At 44.1% G+C, this 24,852-nt stretch overlaps 2 protein-coding genes and 1 long non-coding RNA gene across 3 annotated transcripts; 2 read left to right on the top strand and 1 right to left on the bottom strand.

Moving 5' to 3' along the window:
• On the bottom strand, nucleotides 1-3,344 carry LOC135372669 (uncharacterized). Its single transcript, XM_064606167.1, has 10 exons — nucleotides 3,191-3,344; nucleotides 1,769-1,996; nucleotides 1,611-1,685; nucleotides 1,468-1,551; nucleotides 1,373-1,411; nucleotides 1,213-1,272; nucleotides 1,066-1,110; nucleotides 311-528; nucleotides 92-254; nucleotides 1-14 (listed from the first exon to the last, which is right to left on the bottom strand). The coding sequence occupies exons 1-10, from the start codon at nucleotides 3,342-3,344 to the stop codon at nucleotides 1-3; spliced, it is 1,080 nt and encodes a 359-aa protein (XP_064462237.1).
• Nucleotides 3,345-4,594: 1,250 nt separating this feature from the next.
• On the top strand, nucleotides 4,595-12,591 carry LOC135372668 (uncharacterized). Its single transcript, XM_064606166.1, has 7 exons — nucleotides 4,595-4,735; nucleotides 4,816-4,866; nucleotides 5,050-5,106; nucleotides 5,266-5,346; nucleotides 5,423-5,491; nucleotides 10,817-11,190; nucleotides 12,464-12,591. Exons 1-7 carry the CDS (start codon nucleotides 4,596-4,598, stop codon nucleotides 12,589-12,591), a joined length of 900 nt encoding a protein of 299 aa, XP_064462236.1. The 5' UTR covers nucleotide 4,595.
• A 7,260-nt stretch (nucleotides 12,592-19,851) lies between these two features.
• Nucleotides 19,852-23,610, top strand: LOC135372632 (uncharacterized). The gene is made up of 7 exons (XR_010416040.1): nucleotides 19,852-20,073; nucleotides 20,930-21,028; nucleotides 21,139-21,309; nucleotides 21,476-21,605; nucleotides 21,702-21,749; nucleotides 23,117-23,327; nucleotides 23,452-23,610. It is a non-coding gene; the product is annotated as an uncharacterized LOC135372632 (long non-coding RNA).
• The last annotated feature ends 1,242 nt before the right edge of the window (nucleotides 23,611-24,852 follow it).

Raw genomic sequence — 24,852 nt, 5'->3', positions numbered from 1 at the left:
TCAAGGAACACCGGCTGTGAGCATACTGATGATCACAGTAGCAAAAATGGTCAAGTAGCTAGGTACGGTAATATATAATCATGACATTTACCAGTAAGAAGACGGGACAGCGCAAGGCCCTGGAACACCCTTTTGTCAGCATTGTGTCCCGAATAGCATATTTCTGCAGCGAAGTTCATAGTCACAAGCCTCCTCAATACATTCCGTGTGCACTCAGCACTGCTGGCTCCCCCAGACGTCCAAAGCTGGGACACCTGTACAATCACACGATAGTTAAATTGACCCAGGCTAAGAGCTACTGTTAACATACAAAGGCTTTAAAGTTGGTTTCGTCGTTGATTGAAGCTTCGACAGCACGCAGTCCACGCTCATCCGTGATGGGAAGAATGTTAAAAGAATCCGGAACCGTCAGATCCGTGGTTGTGAAGTGATCCTGCAGCATGCTGCGGATACGTCCAGTTTCCCTCTTCAGTTCCTTAGTGTCATCTGAGAGTGCCTCCATTTGATGGAGTAACTTCCTGAACAAACCTGAAAGTATGTGTTACACACACAGCATTAAAAAAAAAAACATGTCGTCATTGTTGGGGCTCTGCTACTTGTAGCAGATGAAGGTACAGGACATTCCGAGTGCAGAGCAAATTATGGCAGAGAATGCACGTGAAAACAGTCCTTACACGGAGTACCCGACACAGATCAATAGAAATCGGCTGCAACCACTTATACTGACTGGTGCAAATGTCCAGGTGAATGGATGATATAATTGGCTGCTGCCTTTCCTTGACACAGTACTCAAGTAATGCACTGAGTAAATGCTATGCTTTCTTCTTCCGGGTCGGGGATATCGACATATATGCAGCGCTCAACCTGACAGTGTGCATTTTCCCTAGGGAGTGGATGCACTCCTTTTCCTTCAACGGGGGACTTGGCAAACTTAGATGCTATTCACTCCACCTGCCCTCAAGCGCGCATGTCTAGATCGTTACATGAAACATCATTGCTGCACATGTTAAATACTGCATGCCAGTATTAACGTCTCATTCTCTATAGAGGGCAATGGACACTCACGGCTGGTGGCCTTGTGAGAATCTCCCTCCCTCGACGATGAAGCTGCTACAGACACAAGTTAAAACAGGCAAGAAATTAGAATAAAACAACGATGGCATGCCTTACAACTGAGAGGTGCAATATGACGGCCAAAGAAGATAACCAAACCATGTCCTCCGCTAACACGCCTTTTCTTGTGTTGAGAGTGCGCATCAGTGTCATAAGCATCTGAAGCATATTGAAAATATAAAAAAAATGTCTTAGTGCGCAAGCTCAACCAACAGTTCCGTAGACAAGGCAAAACGTGCATGAGCATACTTGCACCTACCATCTGAAATTGGCACGGCTGACGACGTTTCCGAGATATCTGTAATTGATGCGTGGTCTTTTGTGCAAAATTGAAAGAGCGACATGGTTACTTACCAGAATCCATCGCTGTCGAAAGACGAATAGTGCCCTGTGGGCCTTGGGAAGGGGGTGGTATCGATGAGATTAAGGAGCTGGAAGCTGTACAATAACAATCAGAAAAATGCATTTGGTAAGAAATGCGCAATCAAGTTCCATACCCAATGACTCGTCGTCGCCATGAAGATCAGTTAAATATTCTGCCTCCTCCGCTTCACGTAGTGCACGTTGGTAGTCTGCATCAAATGTTGCAATTTACCATATCACAGTCCGTTTACGTTCCGTGTGACCATATTTTATAACAACATATATTACTCACCACCCAAAAAAATCACATTACACCTGTAGCTCTTCCATGAGCTTTCTGGGTTGTCACGCTTCTCGATAGCCCTTTTCATTCTCATTTTTCCGTATGGTGGCCAGAGTACAGTCTTCTTGTCTTTAGAGACCCATGTTCTGGGAACAATCTCAACAGTGTTCTCGTCCACAAAGTGCACAACGGCGAATTCACTATGACTTCCAGCACCAGAATGGCCACCCATTTCACCTGCAAAAAAGAAAAGCATAAAGCGACAGGGCTAATTTAGTATAACTGATGGGCCCCCGCCCACTAAATTAGCCAGCTCACGAACAAAGAACGATTTGACCAGGTATACATGCATTGCTATATGTTACATCTATCAGTGTTTCAATGACTGTGTACTATTGTTGTTAAAACTGGTTTAATATAAGATTTTCCTCAACCACGGATACTGGCTTTACGCCCGCGTTAAGTGTACCGAAGCAACTTTCGAGATGGAACGGCTTCGGAAATCCGAAAAACAATGGTATAAAACCCAACTTTAATGAAGAGAAGAGAACGGCTAAAGATCGGTTACGAAGATGAAACGTAGAGTAGAATCCTTCCAGGGTTCCCACGGCCGCATCGAATTGCCACTCCATGTGGAGTCGCGATTGTCTTGTGCGTCATCGCCCTCTCGTGCGCGCGCTTTTTTTTTTTCTTTCATTGTTTTTTTTTCTTTGACCGCTCCGCTAACACGGCTACCCTAGGCCAACCTGTTGCAACCATAACTTGCTGTGCCAATTACCAAGTGCCTCAATAATAACTGACCCACAAATAAAATTGTACAGGCACACTGTAAAGGCTGTAACACGAAAACTGTAGGACTGCTTCAACTGCATAAAAAATGCGACTCTTTTCAGCGTAAAGAAAATAAAACGGATGTACCACGTCAGCCAAGTGTATTGTCACATGATATATCATGTATTTATACTCGCTGTACATCACCTACAGATGTGTCAACGGGCAAACAGTCAATTGCCAGCTAAACCGCCAAAAGACACCTGCCATTCGTGTTACCCCTTCGCAGTTTAACCTGACATTTATCCGAAAACGATCGTGAAAAGCATGCTGCTTCTACGAAAGGGTATCAACTGTTTATGCACAAGCGTCTAAACATTACTGTAAAGCTGACGCACACCGGGCGTCTATCCCTTACCAAGTTTAAACTAATCGAAAGTGACAAATTTAAATCAAGTATCCTGTGATGATGAGTGACAAAACTCGTACAAAACCTGTGGAAATCTCGGTCGTGTTCAATAACTAGAAACGAAAACGTAACTGACCTCATCTGTTTCAATATACTTTCATATAGCCATGTGTATTCAGCGTCCATTGGTAACGGAACGCAACAAGTGTTTATATTCAAGAAATACTGACAAAACCAAAATCTGCACTTACCAGTGCCACACTTGTAAGCCTGGTCTTGCACAAAGATAATGTACGTGTCGATGCAAGGCTGACAAACTAAAAGGATGCCAGCAGATATCCGAGCACCACTCGTAGACGCTTGGTAAAGCGAACGGGCAGGAGTAACCGACGACGGAGATCCCATGTACGCGGCGTTCGGCTACATTGCTACATTACGCCCTCTCGTTTCGACTCGATTGGATATTTCAGTTTATTTTACTTTGCCTGTGATGTCGCAAGACATCTGCCCTGATTTAAAAGGGATTACGCGAAACTGAATCTGAACTTGGATTAGTTTATTAAACGCGACGGATTGTAATTTGCAGGAGCGAAACGCCTAAAGTTTTAAATTTTTAGTGAAGGAGTTGTTAGTTTGCAGCAGCGAAAAGCAAGTTTCGCAGGAAGTTTTGTTTTCAAAAGAAACAAGGTAAGAAGTTAAATTCGGAGCGAATTTGCAAATAAATAAAACTCACTCAATAAAGTATTAATAGTTCGCAGAAGCGAAATGCTAATGTAGAAGGCATGCTGGATTGGCTTGGCTCAAGCGACGTCAAGCATGGTGAAGTGCGCCACCAATACGTCAGAACACTATCGATAGTCCGAAAAACTATCGTGATACTATCGAAATTCTGGTTCACTCGATAGTTGGACAATCGATAGTTAAAAACTATCGGTAGTATCGAATGTTTCGATAGTATATCGCCCGTCACTACCACCGTGGTTTCCGCTTCCGCCAAATGGCGGTTCTGTGTACTGTCAAATCATGGAGGTAAGAAACTAAGGAGAGGGCTATAAGATCGGAGGGCCGTGGGACCCCTCTAGCGGTCGCTCCTGGCAATACCACGCCCATCTAGTTGCCCAGTCACGTGATCCCCACATGTTTCGGCGTTATGGCGGTCTGCGCGGAGGCTTGAAAGTTTAGCAAACCTATCTTCAGCAAACCTCTTACCTTCAAGGAGTCCATTCGCGCAATACTTCGAAGGGTATGGGGGTGTTTCAACATTTGCCGCGCGATAAATCACAGTAAAAGTTGAGCAAAACAGAAGAGAAGCCAGGCAATGTCACGATGACGTACGTACGTCTTCTAGCGATTTAGTGATCCATTGCTTCCACACTGAGATGATCTATCTTGTGTTTCAACGGGTGTGATAACTTCTAACTCCAAAGATGTTATGAAAGCGAAAACAAGTTATTCGGCCGCAGCTCGTCTCTGTATTCAGGTAAGGTACGCCGCGGACATGGACGGCGCCATGTTTTATGACGTCTTACCGTGACGTTTATGGGTCACGTGTGTGGGCAACTAACCACAATGCCATGCGCGGGTCACTGCACGCTCGCTTGCATTGGGAGAGGCGCTTAGGGCATCTCCTTAGTTTCTTACCTCCATGTGTCAAATATGTCGGAAGGCGTGGGCGGCGTGGGTAAAGGAACCTCGTCAAGACAGGTACAGAGGAACCGCAAGAGACGCGTTGATTCACACTTGCGCGACATATATGCCACAACAGAATCAGCGGACAGTTCTGCGTGTGAAACATCGTAAGTCCCGTAAGATAGCAAACTTTGACCAGGCATCCGTGACACATATACGTTACCATTCTCTCTTTCTGACTTTGCAGTGTACACGCAGACGCAAAACGTTCCCCAGCATGTCACCAGGGCTTACATTGGTAATATATCTTTGTCATTGACTTCTCAGCTTGTAATTCTTTGTTCCGTAACGAAAACCCCCGAAACTAAGGAACAAAAGCAGACGCACACCCAGACCAGTCTCGGAGGATTTGGTCATGAATATATGCCACCAGATCTCCCACTTTTTTTACTATATTTTTGTTTTTCGTTTTCCAATCCAGCTCGGACGGGGCCGCCACCACCGAAACCTACCAGGGGGATGACGGATCAGCTGAAAGGTAGTCACGATACCCCAAAATGTCATTACCGTTAACGGACGGAGGAATTTTCAATTTGATGTATAGCGTACGGCGGCTCATGACACATATCTCACAGTGAATGTTGATATTTTTGTTCCAATTCAGTTCTCTATAGACATATATAACTCGACATTGCAGGGCGCAGGGTACACAACGCACTAACCTACTGTGCAGTACGAGTGACAGCGAATACGACGTCAGAGACTGGGAGGAAAATTCGTAAGTAACACATTGCACCTCATACTGCATCACAGTGGTGAGTTTTTGGTCTTAATTTATTTGACGTTGACTTTAGAGTGAGCTGCTCCAGCACTGACTGTGAAGATGCAAGACGGGATGCTGAAAGAAATATGCCTTCTGAAACGTATGTCATTCAAATGTCATATTGACGCGAGTTGTAGGATAGGTAGGATAAAGGAACAACAAGCTTTAATGAGCAGCCGGAAGCCGGGCAACCGAGAGAATGAATCTTCGCGCGCTAAGCCGCGCGGCACCCACACTTCGTCACGTATCACTATCCCCCCCCGTGGAGGTATTGATCATCCTGATCAATGATTGGGAGTGTGGTATGGCTTCATGCGCGACACGTGTACGACGTCTTCTTTTGAAGCCCTGTGAGTTCGGCGTTGCGCGCTGTCAGCCGTGCGGACGACATAGTTTACGGGCGAAGATTGGCGAAGCACTTCGTATGGGCCAAAGTATCGTCGCATGAGTTTCTCGGAAAGCCCAACTTTACGGTCCGGTTTCCACACCCAGACGAGGTCGCCCAACTGGTACAAGGGGTCCGAGTGCGTGGAGTCGTAACGGTCCTTTTGGTTCGATTGGGAGATCAGAGTGTAGGTGCGGGCGAGTTGGCGGCTTTCTTCGGCGCGGCTCATTAGTTCGGTCACGAAGTCTGTTCTGTGACCGGCGTCAACGTAGGGAAAAAGGGTGTCTAAAGTCGTGTCACTGGAACGGGCAAACAGGAGGAAAAAGGGGCTGAAGGAGGTTATCTCGTGGCGGGAGGTGTTATAGGCATAGGTGATGAACGGCAGAACAGTGTCCCAGTTTCGGTGGGACGCGTCCACATACATAGAAAGCATGTCGGAGAGCGTGCGGTTGAGCCGCTCGGTGGCGCCGTTGCACTGTGGATGGTATGCCGTGGTGGTAAGACGATGTACGCGACAGGCACGGAGAAGTTCTGAGACAAGCGTTGACAGGAAAGCTGACTCTCGGTCACTCAGCAGTTCCCTCGGTGCGCCGTGTCTCAATATGACTTGTTCCAACAGGAAAGAGGCAACGTCGGGTGCTGTGGCCGTAGGGAGGGCCTTGGTCTCAGCATACCGGGTGTAGTGGTCTACGCAGACAACAACCCATCTGTTTCCGTCGGCAGAGACCGGGAAGGGACCAAGGAGGTCGATACCGAGGCGTTGGAGGGGGGCCGCGGGGGGCGGAATGGGCTGAAGCAGACCCTGGGGAGCGGACGGCAGGTGCTTACGGCGCTGACAATCGGTGCATCGCCGAACGTATCCGGATATGAATCGCCGCATGCCAGGCCAGAAGAAGCGCTTGATGACGCTCTCGTACGTCCTTGCGAAGCCGAGGTGTCCAGATGTTGGATCATCATGCGCTGCCGTCGTGGGCGTCGTTGGGCGTCTTCGGGGCTGGGGCATCTTCGGGGCTTCGGCGTCTTCGGGGCTTCGTCGTCGTCTCGTCATAGGGTCGGGGCTGGGGCGTAGATGGCCACGACAACAGCGCTTTCAACGAAGGGTGCCCCGCACCTCCACCAAGTGACGCGAGTTGTAGGATAGGTAGGATAAAGGAACAACAAGCTTTAATGAGCAGCCGGAAGCCGGGCAACCGAGAGAATGAATCTTCGCGCGCTAAGCCGCGCGGCACCCACACTTCGTCACGTATCAATATTAGGTGAAGTGCACCATGCCTCTCACAATACTTCGAACAGAGAGATTTTTCTTTTTTTGAGTGGTGTGATACCTCTTTTCGCAACATGCAGAACGAGAACACGGAAAGACTCAATCACAGCGACGCGACTTACACGTGCAGCTCCTGATTTTCTTTCTCGCACCCTCAGTCCTCTCTAGTAAGAATTTGTATTTCCTCCTCACAACCTTCGTTGTCCCCTTTCTCTGATGTACATTAGTATAAATATCTCTACCAAATGTTCAGTGCATTGCACATGATGAAAGACGGACTCCGTCGGAAAGCTTGTTTTTCAGTAAAATAAATGTTTCAATCCCTTTAAATACTTATTTTATGCCTTCCCCTTAGTAAGACATCGATGTGCTGTGCTATGCTGTGCTGTAGTCAGCACACGTGACCAGCTCAGGTGATCACGGTTTCAAATCTTGTCACTGTGATTGACTTTTTCCACGTCCAGATATTTCTATATTTATTATGGTACTTTTGATGTACATATGACCTGTGCTAAGTGTAAATATCAAGTAGTCAGTAAATATCAAAGTGTAAATACATCATGTTTCCTAGATTTTTACTGTTGGGTCACTCCGTGCCAGATGACCAAATGGCTGTGCTTCACCCCTGTCAGTTTAGAATTCAAACATTATCATAGACGCTGTGGGAGGTCACTTCCCAGAGTTTTGCAGAAAAATATGCAACTGCTTCTGGTTTACGCGGGCGCGAATTTTGACTCTAGCGCGAAAACCTTAGTCTGAAGAAAAGTGTGTAGGGGGCGAACTTTTTCACTTGGGCACAAGGTTATGGCATCGAATAAGAGTATGAGGTCCAGACAATCAGCGAAAATCCATTTTTATCCACTGTTCTTGTCTTTCGCCTTTCAAAGCTGTCCATGTTGTGGGGTTATTTCAAGCACGTTTGTGATTTCTTTAGAATACCTTGCGGGCACACAGGAAACCCACAAAAATTTTAACATGGTTACCACATTCCATACCACAAAGAACCCCTATTACGGAAGGTTACTTCGCATTACCTTTCAAGTTATTGAGATCTAAATATGCCACTTTCATCAAAATAGGACATCCTCGTGACAACTTTTTTAAATGAAGCGGTCGATGGAGAACAACCACAGTGAATGCTGGTGATGTGCCCAAGCTCCATCTAAAACGTCTCCAAAAGCTGAACCTTTCTTGTAGCGCGAGGAAATTATTTTGGTGTTGGACATGGTTCGCCGGTGTCGCGCAGTCTCTCACTGTCGGCGCACACCGCTGGGCCTGACAGCTGCCGCTCTGCAGTAACAATATAAAATGTCGTTGCTGTTTAAAAGACTAGCATGTTGAACAGCTTTCTGGTGATAGCGTTGTCAGATTTGTGGGAACAGCTTCTACTGGAAGCACGGAGGGCATAGCATACCATGTTATAACATATACAAAGCTAAGGAGGAGGAACACACAACCGGGAACACAAGCTTCATAATGGTAAACATGAAAGTACTGATGTTCTGAGGCTGGAACAACATAGAAGGGACAAATACATACAAAGCCTCATCATAATGGTAACCAGCATTTGTACATCATGCAATTCAGAAACGATGATAGCACGTGTCGTCCTTTAAACTGGAAAATTTCTTTGCATTTTTTTTTTTTTTTTGCATTTGATCTATCTACTGTTAGTCATATTAGATAAAAGATGAAATCAATGTGATTTACAGGCCATGATTAGTTTGAACGCTTCTTTTCTATATACTGTATCTATATTTGTTAATTTGGTGCGAAATCGATAGCTTATAGCACGGGACACCGGCAGACTTTCGTCACCTTCCAGGTTAAGGCTGATTATAAGAGTCTTTGTTATCAGAAGGTTAATATAGGTTTGCTGTATTGACAACCAGTGACCCAGGTACACATGTTCCTCTGTTATTATCACAGAAGTCATATTATTCATGCACCAAAATGCAAAAATGAACTGTCGTGGTATTTACCACACAGAACCACGTGGAGCCGCATAACCTCCCGATGGTTCCCATTCGGCCACGCTACGTTGCTACAAAATATGTTATCTCGACGACGTACACAAACAAGTTTACCCTTTCAGTGTTTTCTTGTGACAGCTGTACAGCTGGGTAGGGTGAGTTCACAGCCCCCAGGGCGAATTGAGTATCATACCCGCAAACAAGACACATAACCGGAATGCATCAGGATCTCCCCCTGTCCCCCTACCTCCGTCCAGTAGGAAGTGTGTCATGGACTTTACACATTGGCTGCTTCAGTTCAAGAATATGGGCTGCAGTCTCGACGCACACACTCCTCTGCCAAAATACACAGAATGTGATTATACACCGGCGTGGTATACCGCACCGCTTCAATCGCCTTCGTCATTGAGACACCGAGAATATCTTTCCAACAGAGCCTAAAGTGATAAACAGTCTCACTGTTTTTATTTCGAACTATTTTCTCTTTGTTGTTAATTTTTGCCAAAAAAATCTTGCGCCTGGGGCGGGTGTCAGGCCCAGCAGCATGCGCCAACGGGGAGAGACTGGGGGTACACCTTTGCACCCTGTCCTACATGAAAATTCAGTTCGTGATTTTTTTGTATGCTTTAGATGGAGTTTCGGCGCATCACCAGCATTCACTGCGGTTGTTCTTCATCAAACGCTTCATTTAAAAACAGTGGTCGTGAGGATGTCCTATTTTGATGAAAGTAACATATTTAGAGCTATATAACCTAAAAGGTGATGCGAGGTTGCCTTCCGCAATAGGCGTCTTTGTGGTATGGAATGCAGTAACGGTAACCTTGTTCAAATTTTCGTGGGTGTCCAGCCTGCCTGCAAAATATTGTAGAAAAATTACAAACACCTCAAAATAAAGCCCCGCCTGCATAGTGCGTTTTTTCTTGCTTAAAAGCTTAGTTCAGCGTGAAATTTTGTACGTTGCTGCTCCTCGTTGTGCGTGATTTACTGCATCAGACCGGTTTCATATTTCACGCTGCAGTCAGCTCAGGGCCATCAAGCAACCAATCAGGGCACAGCAAGTTACTTCCCACTTTTTTTTTTTTTTGCAATTGGCCGCTTTTACGAAAACGCGGCAGAAGGTACAGGAAGGAGGGGAGAATGTTGCCAACACTTTGTAAAGCACATACGCCAAACCCGCTGTGCACAGACCAATGGAATTTGTGCCCCATGCGGTTTGACAGGCGTATTTTTTCACGGGCGTGGCCATTCAGTTTTATGCAGCGCGATGTTCACAGAAACACTCACCATGCGGGGCGACCTTAACTCCACAACATGGACAGCATTGAAAGGCAAAAGATGAAAACGAATGACAAAAAGGGACTTTTGCTGATTGTCTGGATCTCATATCTTTATTCGGTGCCATAACATTCTGTCCAAATGGAACAGTACGCCACAAATATGCTTTTTTTGTAAGGTAAGGTTATCGCGCTCGTGTCAAAATTCGCCCCCACGTAAATCAGAAGCAATTAAATATTTTTTCTGAAAAACTCTGGCAGTGATTTCTTACAGCGTAAGGTATCCATGACAATTTTTGGATGCCAAATCGGCGGGTGTCGAGCACAGCCACTGGATCATCTGGCATGGAATCACTCTGTTGTATGAAATTGCACATTTTAATATACATGTTGTGAAAGATAAGGTATTTGAATTACTCGCACAATGATATGCACATTTGTGTTTGGAAAGAAAGAACAATGTATGTGTTTAGGACAGCATCTCAGTACGCCTTCAAGTGAAATGTTCACTCGCATGTATCTCTCCTAGGAACTTTGGAACTGCCAGCATCTTTAGCAGCCCAGAGGCCACAACTTTGGCTGCACAGCTTGCTCTCTGGGCTGTACAAGCTAGGATCCCACTTCAACATCTTTCAAGTCTACTCTGCATACTGTGCCAGTATCAATCTGACTTGCCCCGTGATGCACGGACATTATTATCGACACCAAGAAATGGCAAAACTGACTCCTTGTGTGGTGGCGAATTTGTGTACCTTGGCATTTTGAACAGCATTAAAAGGCTACTCAATGGCGGCTTGCCATTCTCCTCGCAAGCATTGAATTTACAAATAAATGTCGACGGCTTGCCATTGTACCACAGTCAGAACACATGTTTCTGGCCTATTCTTGTAGCTGTTCAAGAATGTAAGCCAAACAAACCATTTGCAGCTGCCATCTTCTGCGGCAAGGCAAAATCAAACTCGGTGGATATATTTCTAGCCCGCTTCATATCCGAAATGAAAACACTCATCAGTGAAGGATTTTCGCACCTCGGCCGTTCTTATTCAGTGTCATTTCATTCTCTTGTGTGTGATACACCGGCACGTGCGTTCTTGAAGTGCATCAAGGGACACACAGGATACAATGCGTGCGAGAAATGTGTTGTTCGTGGGGAATACATTCCAGAATGCAGGAAAGTTGTGTACATGAGTTGCAGTGCACAAAAACGAGATGGCACCAGTTTCAGGCTTCAAAACAGATCCAGAGCACCACCATGGAACATCACCACTCTTGACATTAGCAATTGACTTGGTTGCACAGGTGCCATCAGATGCCATGCACCTAATATACTTAGGTGTGGTAAAGAAGATTGTTACCGGTTTCTGGCTCTCAACAGCTGTGACGAAAACCAAATTATCACAGGCTGCAAGGCAAACTATTTCAATTGAACTCATTGCTTTAAGACGGTGGATACCTCGTGAGTTCAACAGGAAGCCTCGATCTCTGTCTGACAGCAAGATGTGGAAAGCTACAGAGTGGCGTCAGTTTCTGCTGTACACAGGGCCACACGTACTAAAAAAAGTGCTGGACAGGACCGTGTACTTACATTTCTTATCTTTGAGCTCAGCCGTGTACATCTTAAGTGGGCAAAACACAACCGAAATGCTTGACAGAGCAGAAGCACTGTTGTATTCATTTGTTTCGAAAGGACGTTCAATCTATGGAAAATATATTTATGTTCTCAATTTCCATAGCTTAATCCACTTAGTTGATGATGTCCGCAGGTTTGGTACACTTGAGAGTTTCTCCTGTTTTCCGTTCGAAAACTACCTGAAAGACCTGAAGCATGTGATTCGTTCTCCACATAAACCGCTGGTACAAGTGGTTAATCGTCTCACTGAGGAGATAGGCTTCTCGTTTAGTCAGCAAGATTTGGACCATGTTACGCTAAAATGGGAACATGAACAGGGGCCTTTGCGTATCGGAGACAGCGGTGCAAAACAATACAAACGACTCGATTTCGCCAATTTTTCTGTGTGCACGAATGGAGAAGCAGACTGTACAGTAGAACTCAATAATGGGAGGATAATTGTAGTGCGAAACATCTTGAAACATGACTGCGGAATTGTTGTCCTAGGTCACGCCTTCAGCAATGTTTCCGACTTTTATAAAACACCTGTGCCTTCCTCATTGTTAGGCATACACGTTGTGAGTGAGCTAAACAGCCAGTTACTCTGCTTTGACGTTCACTCCATCAAGTGCAAAGTTGTTCGCTTTCCACTAGGCAAAGGCTTCTTGGTGGTTCCTCTACTTCACACTGCATGAGTGATGCAGAACTCTATTTTTTACTTGTGTTGAAGTTGTTCTTGCAGATGTTTGGCTGGAGCAATTGTAGATTTCCATTAGACATTACCAATGTTTGCGGAGTAAAGCAGTTTTAGCACATCAGAATACGTTCACAATAACTGTTACTAGAGCGCCACTGCCAATCTCTAGATGTTTCAAGTAGAACGTATCATGTTGCCCGTACTTTGATACTGTGTTGATCATTTAAGTAGTCTGCTCCCAGCACACTGTAGACGGTACTAATGGTACGATATTTTAGAACGGTACTTTTCCGGGGCTCAAAAATGTTTTACGCTGGCTTAACAATGGAAACTGTGAATAAGGACAGCCGACAGACCGCGAGCATGTTTATGCATATCTTAACTGTGTAAGTTGTACTCTATGCAAGTGTAAATATATTGAACATAAAATTACATACGTATTACAAAAGTGTAGATGTACTTTGAAGTCATGTATAAATATTTTTAGAAGAGTGTGATACTACGTGGACGGGTAGAAAATCTAGCGAATCAGTACAGAAGTAAGAAATGGAGGTGGCTCAGGGTGGAGAGTGACCGATATTTCAAACACAGACTGTTCTTGTGATTGGCGCCGTCCTCATAATTTGCATGGTATTTAAAGGGTTAAGGATGACGTGTTAAAGGTTAATACAAATTGTGGGTCGACAGCCTGAGGGAAGAAAATGTTCATTAAGTCTTTTACGATTCAGGTAAATGGGTCACTTTATGAAGGGGACTACGTGAATGAAGCCATCTTTCCTCCAGACCGGTTACAAAAATGCAAACTTCACAACGAAGTGCACGAAAAACAGGACGAAACGACAGGCAGGCATGAGGGAACATTCTCACAGATAAGACCAGTCTTTCGGGTTGTTTATGTTGTTTTGGGCACCTGTTCAAAAATACAATTGTCATTTTTGACAGGAGTTCTTCAAACTGACTGTGTGCTACAATTTTAAATGTTTCAAAAAGAAACAAGTGTGCTCTGGAAATTGCTTGAAAATTTACGAAGCACACTTGTTTTATTATTATTATTATTGGTAACATTCAGGGCGGGTGCAGCTAAAGTAGCCCCACATGCATGCAGGTATTGCGTTCTGGGGCTTGCATTGGAACTTGTACATGTGAATGAGTGGTTAACATAATCAGTGTGATTGCTCGCTGTGCTTTTGATTGAGTTAGCGTGCTGAAGTTGCTTGCATGTTTTACAGCGCGGTAGGTTACAGGGTCGTGTTCCATTGCACTGGATGTTCATTTATTTGCTAATTTTGGCGATGGCCCACGTTTCTTTGGCTTTTTGCACGTCGGTATATGTACCTGTATGGGACGGATGAATACTCCTAAGTCGGTCATTGTTTGGAGAATGGGTTCCTCTTTCTGCAAGAAGGCCTTAATGTTTAGAAGCGCGTTGGAATATCTAGAGATCAAAGTTATTTGGCTTGTGTCAGCATGGGTAGGAGAGAGCGGGCAAGTGTGCTGCTGAGTTCATCCAGCCTCTCAATGTTTGCTGTGTGTGTGAGTGACTGCAGTGGTCGTTGCAGTTCCCTACGACGACGCTGTGTGTTTTGGCATATCTTTGTGCTGGCACTCAGTGTGAGCTGCTTGGGGACGCTGTGTGTGATCGTCAGTAAGTGCCGGGTGACACAGTTCTTGATGTGAACGAATAGTTTGGTAGGTGTTAAATAACTACGTGAATGCTTCGTTAGTTTTCGCTACATTGCTATGTGCCAATCTCAAGGTCTTCTATGGAGCTAATTGATTATTTCCAGACTTCAATAGCATACGTATTGCGGCGACTGGGTATGCATCTTTTTAACTTATATGATCATTCTCCAGTTGTATATAGCTGCATCGCCGGTGACCTGGCTGTCCAAAACTTTGAAACGCGAGATGCATTAAAACAGATTTATACGCTAAAGCAGCTATATATTGTTGAGATGTGTATATTGAATCAATGTTGTTTTAATGCGCACATATGGCACATGAACTTGCAAAATAGAATTAACGTAAAAACAGCGTTGCTTAATCCACATTGCCCATTATGTAATATCTCGATATACTAATCAACGTTGTTGCAACGTTGATTCGTCCACCGTTGTTGTATCAGCAATGAATCTGCGCAACATTTACGTGTGGTAGTTCTCATGCTGAAATTCTACGAACGATTCGCGTGAAATTAACGTATGACGATACTCGTGCTGAAATTCTACATATAATTGGCGTGAAACTAACGTCTTGTAATCAACATGTTGAAATTATACGTATAATCTACGTGAAATCAGTGTCAACTTTTCGCATTCCACGTTATACAACCATATTCAACGCTGATTCTGCGTTCCATCTACAATGTGTGTTGACTGGGCTGATAGCGGAGGACTACGCAAGGAAGCTAAGTTTACAGGGTGGTACATGAGTACGTGAGTAGGAACAGATTTGGGCAGGGAGAGGAAGACATATCTGAGGCAAACAATTCCTTTATCGTGCCCCGACCTGATAAGAACACCGATAACACGCCCGGGAGCATTCGCGCAAGATAAAGAATAAGACGTGATGTATAACTGTGGGAACGAGCATGAGACTTTCCAGATATCGGGAGTTGCCGGATGAAATTGGCAGGTTGGCGCCTGTGATAGCCTTCTGGACGACAAATTGACTAAATGCGAGTTCTAAGGCTGCATCAAGGACAGCGGCTACGGTCCTCAGACGATACACAGACTACGTAATTTTATGATGATACCGTCAGTATCAAGATGGTATCAAGAGTTATTACGAGCTACAATAGAGGAAACAGACAATTTGGCGCCAGTGAGTGACACTTGTGCATCGATTTGGCAACATACCTGAAGTATATAGGTTGGGCTGGTTGGTGTAAATCCACAAACAACGAAAGAACAAACAGGAAAGAACAACGGAGCGACTTGTGTGTGATTTTGTCTTTGACAGAATGGCGTAAATGCTTGCTAGCTGGTGGATAAATTTCATGATAGGCAAGCCTGAGCGATGGGCAAGACACGTAAACAAACTCTAACACGAAGGCTCAAACGAGCAAGACGTTTAATTGATAACAACGAACTTCATGAACATGTAGACGGTGCGAGCGAAGACACAGAGAGGGGAATAGGGAATTGAGGACAAAATGAGTTGAAGGAGGTCAAAGCAGGCGCTTGAAGGCCGGGTGGATACATACAGACGGCACACGAATACAATTGCCCACACTCTGTATGGCCAACGCTTCTCTCAAAACACGTTTTCGCCTGTCTGGTTCCCACGCCAGCACCGCCGTCTGGGACCATAGGGTTTGACAATTATTACACATTCTTAGATGATCCAACAAATTTGAAGCTGGGCTGTTTTTATGCTGGCCCAACCTTTGGTTAACGCATTGAGATGTTTGACCTATGTATACAAAGCCACAAGCTAACGGGATTCTATACACAACATTTTTTGCACAGGGAACAAACTTGATGGTTCTGTGTTCAACATTACAGGCAGACTCTGGTTTTGAAAAAGGCGTTAAACGGTCTAACCTGAAGTTGTTCCTAAAGAGGAGACGGACCCCCATCTCATTCGACATAGCCTTCAAATTATTTGAAATCTTGTGGTAGTACGGAACTACTGTTTTTTTCTTGTTTTTCTCATTTTCTTCCATTAAGCGTTTCGGGCGAGCTTGAAACTGAGCAAGTAGATTGCGCTGTATTAGCTTAAACTCGTATCCTGCTCTTTGTAATTTGGCGGTCTGTAGCTTGAGAGCACTGAACACAAAATGCGAGCAAGATTTGGTGAATGCACTGGTTATCAGGGAATTTATCAAACTATTTTTCACCAACTTAGAATGGCAACTCCTTCTTGGCAGAAGGGGTTTTTTACTTGATGCACCATATTCCCAGCATAACCCACCTTTGAAGTGTAAGGTCAAATCTAAAAACTTCCCGTCGGTAGGATGCTCTTCCATAAAAGTTAATTCGGGGGCCGATTCACGAGCCACACGTTGCAGTGCTACCAAACAGGAGCGGGAACGAGACACAAATATCAGATCATCAACATATCTAGCCACCAAAACAGTGTCGGGCAAACACGAATTTACGAAAGCACTTAAATGAGAGTCGAGGCAACCTAAATAGATTTCAGATAAGAACGGCGCAACAGACGAACCTATGAAAACACCATCTTTTTGGGTGTATAAAACGCCATCTATGCAAGTTACATTAGAATCCAAATACAACTTCAGCAATTCCAAAAAATCACTTATTGCAATGCCAGCGTGAGACTGGAAACGTACCAGATTTGAGTTCAAAAGATCCGAAACCCGTTTCAACAGCAAAGGTTTCCTAAGAGAATAGTACAGATCTTTGACATCTAATGACATCGCAAACATCTCAGAACCTTGAAACGACAAAAGCATTTTGACAAAATCTTGAGAGTTCCTCAGAGATAAGGAGTTGGGTACATCTAAAACTGACAATGATTTCTGGATGAAGGTTGAAACCAACTTCTGCCATGTGCTATTTTCATTGAGTACAATTCTAAGGGGTAGATTGGGTTTATGATCCTTCAATGAAATTTTTGAAGAGAAAGTGCAAGGAGCAGTTCCTTTGGTACTCTTTACCAAGGCTGACATTTCGTTTCCACTCAAAATATTCAAAACATCCCTTTTCAAAGATCGAAGCTTCCCAATGAAATGCACCAACAGCTTGTCAATCGCGTCCGACCGCTTTTTTAAGAACTCTTTTCTCGGCAGAACACCAAAACGGCCAGATTTGTCAGTTTGAAGCAAGACCAGATTCTTAGTCTGCAACTCCTCCTGTGCCGCAACAACAGAACGGGGTTTGACACTGTAGCGGGGACCCGTGCAGTGGGAAAGCTTGGCAATCGAATTTTCAATGAAAGCATGTTTCTGGGAACCACATTGCAGCTTAGAAGCTGAAATGTTTGCGATGTCATTAGATGTCAAAGATCTGTACTATTCTCTTAGGAAACCTTTGCTGTTGAAACGGGTTTCGGATCCTTTGAACTCAAATCTGGTACGTTTCCAGTCTCACGCTGGCATTGCAATAAGTGATTTTTTGGAACTGCTGAAGTTGTATTTGGATTCTAATGTAACTTGCATAGATGGCGTTTTATACACCCAAAAACATGGTGTTTTCATAGGTTCGTCTGTTCTGCCGTTCTTATCTGAAATCTGTTTAGGTTGCCTCGACTCTCATTTAAGTGCTTTCGTAAATTCGTGTTTGCCCGACACTGTTTTGGTGGCTAGATATGTTGATGATCTGATATTTGTGTCTCGTTCCCGCTCCTGTTTGGTAGCACTGCAACGTGTGGCTCTTGAATCGGCCCCCGAAATAACTTTTACGGAAGAGCATCCTACCGACGGGAAGTTTTTACATTTGATCTTACTCTTCAAAGGTGGGTTATGCTGGGAATATGGTGCATCAAGTAAAAAACCCCTTCTGCCAAGAAGGAGTTGCCATTCTAAGTTGGTGAAAAATAGTTTGATAAATTCCCTGATAACCAGTGCATTGACCAAATCTTGCTCGCATTTTGTGTTCAGTGCTCTCAAGCTACAGACCGCCAAATTACAAAGAGCAGGATACGAGTTTAAGCTAATACAGCGCAATCTACTTGCTCAGTTTCAAGCTCGCCCGAAACGCTTAATGGAAGAAAATGAGAAAAACAAGAAAAAAACAGTAGTTCCGTACTACCACAAGATTTCACATAATTTGAAGGCTATGTCGAATGAGATGGGGGTCCGTCTCCTCTTTAGGAACAACTTCAGGTTAGACCGTTTAACGCCTTTTTCAAAACCAGAGTCTGCCTGTAATGTTGAACACAGAACCATCAAGTTTGTTCCCTGTGCAAAAAATGTTGTATATAGAATCCCGTTAGCTTGTGGCTTTGTATACATAGGTCAAACATCTCCCCTGTTGAAAAAACCAGTAAGATTTCAACTGGAAATGTTACTGGTCAGACCGGAAATGCCACTGGTCACACTGGAAATGCCACTGGTCACACTGGAAAAGACTGGATATCGGACTGGCAATACTGGAAACCAGTTGATACTGGTCACTGGATACACTGGATTTTCACTGGATACACTGGAAACCAGTGTACACTGGTCACTGGCAGTACTGGATTTTCACTGGATACACTGGAAACCAGTGTACACTGGTCACTGGCAGTACTGGATTTTCACTGGATACACTGGAATCCAGTGTACACTGGTCACTGGCAGTACTGGAGTTTCACTGGATACTGACTGTACTGGATTTTAACGGGGTACACTGGAAACCAGTCTACCGCACTGGAGTTTCACTGGGACAAGTGAAACTGGCGCTAGATATACTATAATCCAGTGTACACTGATTACAGATCATAGTCCCACTGGAGTAGTGTCCTATAGAGATCAGAGATGTGTTAGTTTTACTCATAACCTTCAAAAAGTAATTAGTCGCGTCACTTCTTTATAATGCATAACGCTAAATCGTTACTTTTGTACAGTATGCAGTTACTGGGTATTAGTCATTACATTGTCTTCAAGTTGTTAACAGAGTTACATTAGCCGTCAAGAATATAATGACATTATACATTACACGCTGTATGCACACTTGGGTCTTGAAAACATAATGAATTACGCGCTGCCTCATTTTTGCAACGCATTACCGGTAATGCGCTACTTCAAACATGATATTACATGGTTAATCAATTATGCGCTAGTTGCAATCAATCCAAGTAAGTCGCCCTGATATGGAAGCTATGTGGATTTCTGAATCTTTGACGTCGAGACGTCAGCGTTGATAAACGAATCCCAGATGAATCTGGGATTCGTCAGTTTATCAACGCCAGCCCATTTCTTCGCTCCGATTTTATGTCGGCACAGTTCACATAGAATGCGGCCCAGGATGCATATTCCCCACGGCGTCAGTCGTGACGTTGCCCACTTCTGTGAAGTCGACAACAGCGAGCTCTTTCACCATCATCACCACCGTCGCTCAATTAAAAAACAAAACAACAAAACAAAAACACTTGCTGGATTATCGAAACTCAAGGCATTCGTGATATTTCGTTATTCAACGGAATTTGTCGGCTTAATAACATAAAAACCTGCAGTGTGGAAAATTCAAGTCATTAAAGTCACCAAACGGTCGCTTGTTTCGGTTTCAAACCGCTGCGTCTAGCAACCATGAAGAAAGAGCACAAAGCAGGAGGGGGCCCGCCAGGGGTGCCCCTACTATCCATCCATCCATCCATCCAGCAGGGTTCAGCGGGCTGCTGGCTTCCTCGTGGTTTCTTGTGTTCAACTCATGTCTATGTTATCGTTGAGTTTAATCGGCAAGATATACTGCATTTCGTGCGTGACGTTTGTTGTTGTGTTCGCTATTCGTCTGACGACGCAAAAGCTGTTGTGCCAGTGCCGTGACTACATGCCGTACAACTTGCCGGACCAGCCCGGACTAGGACCATGCCGGTAATGTATTATTTATTCGTTTCGTGTTACTTATTCACGTTAAACTAACACTAAGACGTTGTATTCTCGTCTTTTGTGTTTTTGCGTGCTCTACGATATCTTCAATGCAGCGGGTGTATCTTCGCAGTATGGGTGCAGGATTCAGTTCCTCCTGCGCTTTGTCTGCATAAATGTGATAGATATTTGTGCAAAATAATATTGTGTTTCTCGTTGTGTATGTATGAACAGGAATTCGAAAGTAATCTTTCCGTTTCATTACGTTTATGTCGATTACGGTTGTTGCGTCGTTTCACCGTCAGTGCACAAATGGTGTTGCATTGTAGGATCAACAGATCTGGATGTGTATCATGGGTGGGCAGTTGCAAGCAATCAAAAAAGAAGAGCCTGGTAGTGTCCTGCTATGTTTTGAACTATCCATGTTCTAAAGCATTGAGGCTTTGTTGAGTGTGTCTTTGCAGTCTGTTCCTGTCTCACAATAGTTATTTTCCACCGTATGTGTTGGTTTATCGACAATTTTTATCGCGCTGCCTTTGGCTGCTGAGAGCCATCAATCACTAAAATAATTTTGCTCATTTAGCAAGTGCTAAAGAAGGTCAGAATGAATGAATGACCTTTTTATGCTGGAAATTACATATGTTGACAAATATAAGTCATCACTTGGACAGGTAACAGATGTTTGTTGATTGTTGCTGAACTGACAACAGATAAAACTGTTCCGTTTTGAAATATAGATCATGCTAGTACTGCGAACAACCCAGAATCATTTTGTAATGTTTTCTTAATTGATGAGTGCACAGAGTGATTTAGTAGCTAGCTCAACTTTTGAGAAACTCTCTCTGACCCTATTTCCTTTCAGAAATTTGTGTCTCATGTCAAGCACACACAAGAAAAGGCGATGCAGCATTTGCAGCACATCACTTCACGGTATATGTGAAAGCATACTTCGGCAAATAAGGTGAGCAACTATTCAATGTCTGTAACGTTTTAATTATGAGTGTTAATATGAGTTCCCATTAAGAACAATATTTGCATATTACGTGATGAAATTGTCAAACACACGTCTAGGAATGCATCAGAAGGACACCACGGGACGCTTCAGAGTCTGGATGTACCATATCTGATGAAAATCTTGCACCACAGAGGCTGCTCGATGGATGGATGGATTACAACCCTGATGAAGCAGCGAAGTTCAAGGGAACAACAGGTGCACGACACTATCATTGCTGGACAAAATTGGTGAGTACAATATACATTTATTGCGGAAATATGTATCCCTTATGGTTACAGCAGTGCATTTATTGTTAGATAAAAGTCATTATTAGGGACTTAATGAGGCCGAGGGCAGCCACCTCATCTCTGTATTTTTCGTGCCCTTATTTACACTTTGATGTTTGCCTTGCAGAGGTTGAACAGAAAGATGCCGCACAGGGAACGAGCATGTCACTCAAACTGTTTGACCGGAAAACCTGGAGCAAGAGGAAACTTCCGCACAAGACTACAAAAAAAAGTAGACTTAGAAGTCCATGTATACGGTGTGTTCTCTTTTTTGTTCTTTAGTGCGGTTTGATTATTAGTACTGTATGTTTGTTACATAATCATTTCTTAAACAACATGTTTCTTCTTTGTAGGGAGAGCACCTTTGGTGGAAGAGGCTTGTCGGCCGACACTGTTATTTGGTACTTAAATATATTTTATCTATTTATATTACTACACAACAAAATCAGCCAATTTCAGGTATGCAAAGGAAGGACAAGTGCACACCACGCATTCCAGCACTTATATTGTGCCCTGGTTCATTTCAAAACCTGCACCGGTTGTCATGCCTCCCTACATGCCATCACACACATTGCGTTCTGTTGTTGACAGTAAGGTTTTATGAATCTTGTTTGCTCATCATGTTGTAGAGGCTGTGAAACCTCCCTAGTACCGACGTTCGTGGGACCAACGCTTTAGTTCGCAAGACAGAGGTGTCCGCATGTGAGAGATACAAGACATTAGGGCCGTTACTTTACGCCAGGAATTGTACATATAAATAATAGCCTGAAGTGTTGAAAATATCTCGAAGAAGTTTTGAAGAAATCTCGTAAATAAACATGTGCTCTAAATTCATGCGAAATCGAGTGGAAAAACTTCCAATACGTTAAATGCTCAATTCGGGGAGAAATTGGGCTCAGCTACTCAAAAACTAGCTCTACTGGTTCGGTACAAATGGTTATGTAATTGCTGCCAAACAAGTTAGTGTGCATTCCTACAGATATCTCAGTGAGGGCAATTTGACGGATAAAAATCGGATTTCACCGTAAAAAGGACACCTATGCACCTTATGCAAAAAGTTCAAACTAGCCTTGTTAGAGAGAGGCGATAAAGTACCCAAAATGTGACTGCCTTCTCCATGAGAGATATACCATGGTCTGTCGATACCAAGTCACCATGTTCACAGCAATTGTTTTGCTGTAGCTGCTCCTGTGTGCCAAAATCACTTGCCATATGTATTTTTCTGTCATGTGGCATTTATAATTGCTGAACAAACTGGCATGTATGAGTCTCACTGATTGCATTTCGCATTGTACTGTGGATTCCAAAAATTAATTTTGAACCTGCGATATCATGAGTACCCGTGTAAGCTGCCTGTGCCTGCTTCCTGCCTTCACCAACAGAGGGGCACGGATCACTGCAACGTATCATGTCAATATTTCTCGGTCCACATTCAGTTTCTGAGGGTCGAAAAGACTAGGTGCACTTTTGGAGCCTTCATTTACCCTGTTTGGCCGGACTCCAGCATTCGCAGCCAAAACGTCTGGGTGGCGGGCAACAGACATGTACAATACAATATGGGATACAAACAAAACGCAATCCTTGTTTGTATCTTGGCTGAAGTACATGGTGTCCTGTATTCCAATTGGCAAATTGTATGCATTGCAATAGCTCGTGTTACATCAGCCTCTGAGTCTACAGGCACTTCATGCAACGTATTCAAAAGCAACGAAGGATTGTGTGTCCAATATTTTCTTTCGTTGATACTCACTATGTGTACAAATTCCAGATTCACCTTGGGGTTGACAGTTTTGTTCCTGAGAACTTCATGTGCGTACAGCGGGGCACAATCAACAGCAAGTTAGTCAACAATTTGATGCAGCCTTTCTGGACACAAGATGGAACGGCGACTAGTTGCTTTTTAGGGCAACCGTAGCAGAGAGCTGGCATTCATGCGCTCGTCACAGGCATCACCAGAGAAGCTGGACTCCATTACATAAGTAAGATCATGCTGCAGTTATTTTATATCATTCAACGAACGTTCAGATTCTAGCCACAGTCAATTTGCAATTCTGCTTGAAATATTATCGCGTATACTGAACATCTCCCACATTTTCGTTTCAGATGGCATGCCACATTGAGGGCCACCAGACTGACCTTGTAAAAGAAGCAAAGCTAGAACTAGTCAGGTGAATCTTTGGAGATTTGGTTTTGGAGATGTTGCCCAGCAAGGCAAAAACAGAAAAGTGACACAATAAAGAAAATAAATCTGGGAATAGTGAATGAGTTCTTATGTATTTCTCGGTCTACACCACGATGCATGCAGATTAGGGCCAGACAAAACTGTTTATGTGCCTCTCAGGATACGACACTGCGTGCAGAGCAGGATTTGCAAAAGCCGATGGGCCTGCACCCATGTGACCACACTGGACTCTCCAGTAAGACCAGTGTCCACACTGTACATTCCAGTAAGACCAGTGCCCACACTGGATCGTCCAGTAAGGCCAGTAATACTGGACTTTCCAGTAAGACCAGTGTCCAGACTGGGTTAATAATCCGGTATAACACTGGTTACTGGTTTCCAGTCTGTCCAGTATACTGGTTTTTTCAACAGGGTCAATGCGTTAACCAAAGGTTGGGCCAGCATAAAAACAGCCCAGATTCAAATTTGTTGGATCATCTAAGAATGTGTAATAATTGTCAAACCCTATGGTCCCAGACGGCGGTGCTGGCGTGGGAACCAGACAGGCGAAAACGTCTTTTGAGAGAAGCGTTGGCCATACAGAGTGTGGGCAATTGTATTAGTGTGCCGTCTGTATGTATCCACCCGGCCTTCAAGCGCCTCCTTTGACCTCCTTCAACTGATTTTGTCCTCAATTCCCTATTCCCCTCTCTCTGTCTTCCCTCGCACCGTCTACATGTTCATAAAGTTCGTTGTTATCAATTAAACGTCTTGCTGGTTTGAGCCTTCGTGTTAGAGTTTGTTTACGTGTCTTGCCCATCGCTCAGGCTTGCCTATCATGGTGATTTTGTCTCCTGTTTGTTCTTTGGTCGCTTGAAAATGAATGATTTGACCAAACGCTACTTCACAGGCTCTAGCAAGGGAAACAGGTATGGGCCGCGGACTCATAGCTATTAAGCAAGGATATACACACTACGTAATTTAGTGACGACATCTTCGATATCAGATTTATATTCAGAGTTATTATTAAATGAAACGTAAGATATGGACAATTTGGCGCCTGCGAGTGCTGTGGTGATGCGAGTGGTGGCGTCTGCGGGTGGCAATGATTTGATCAAACGCGACTTCGTTGAACCAGAGATTTCGGAGCAGAACTAAATTCCAGAATCGAAGGCGTGTATATTCCCAAATCCCAGCAGTGGGTAGAAATACAAAAGGTCACCGACACACGAGGCGGTGAAGATGCAGAGAACACTGAGTGAATTTTATTTTAGCGTATTTACAATACTGTTTACCCATACTTGGAAGTATAGTCGCAGGTGGATAGGTCACACGGCCATTTA

Source organism: Ornithodoros turicata, unplaced genomic scaffold, assembly GCF_037126465.1.
Source record: "Ornithodoros turicata isolate Travis unplaced genomic scaffold, ASM3712646v1 Chromosome16, whole genome shotgun sequence".
Taxonomy (NCBI): Eukaryota; Metazoa; Arthropoda; class Arachnida; order Ixodida; family Argasidae; genus Ornithodoros; species Ornithodoros turicata.
Note: the sequence above shows the minus strand (reverse complement) of the source record. Positions and strands in the feature narration are given on the sequence as shown.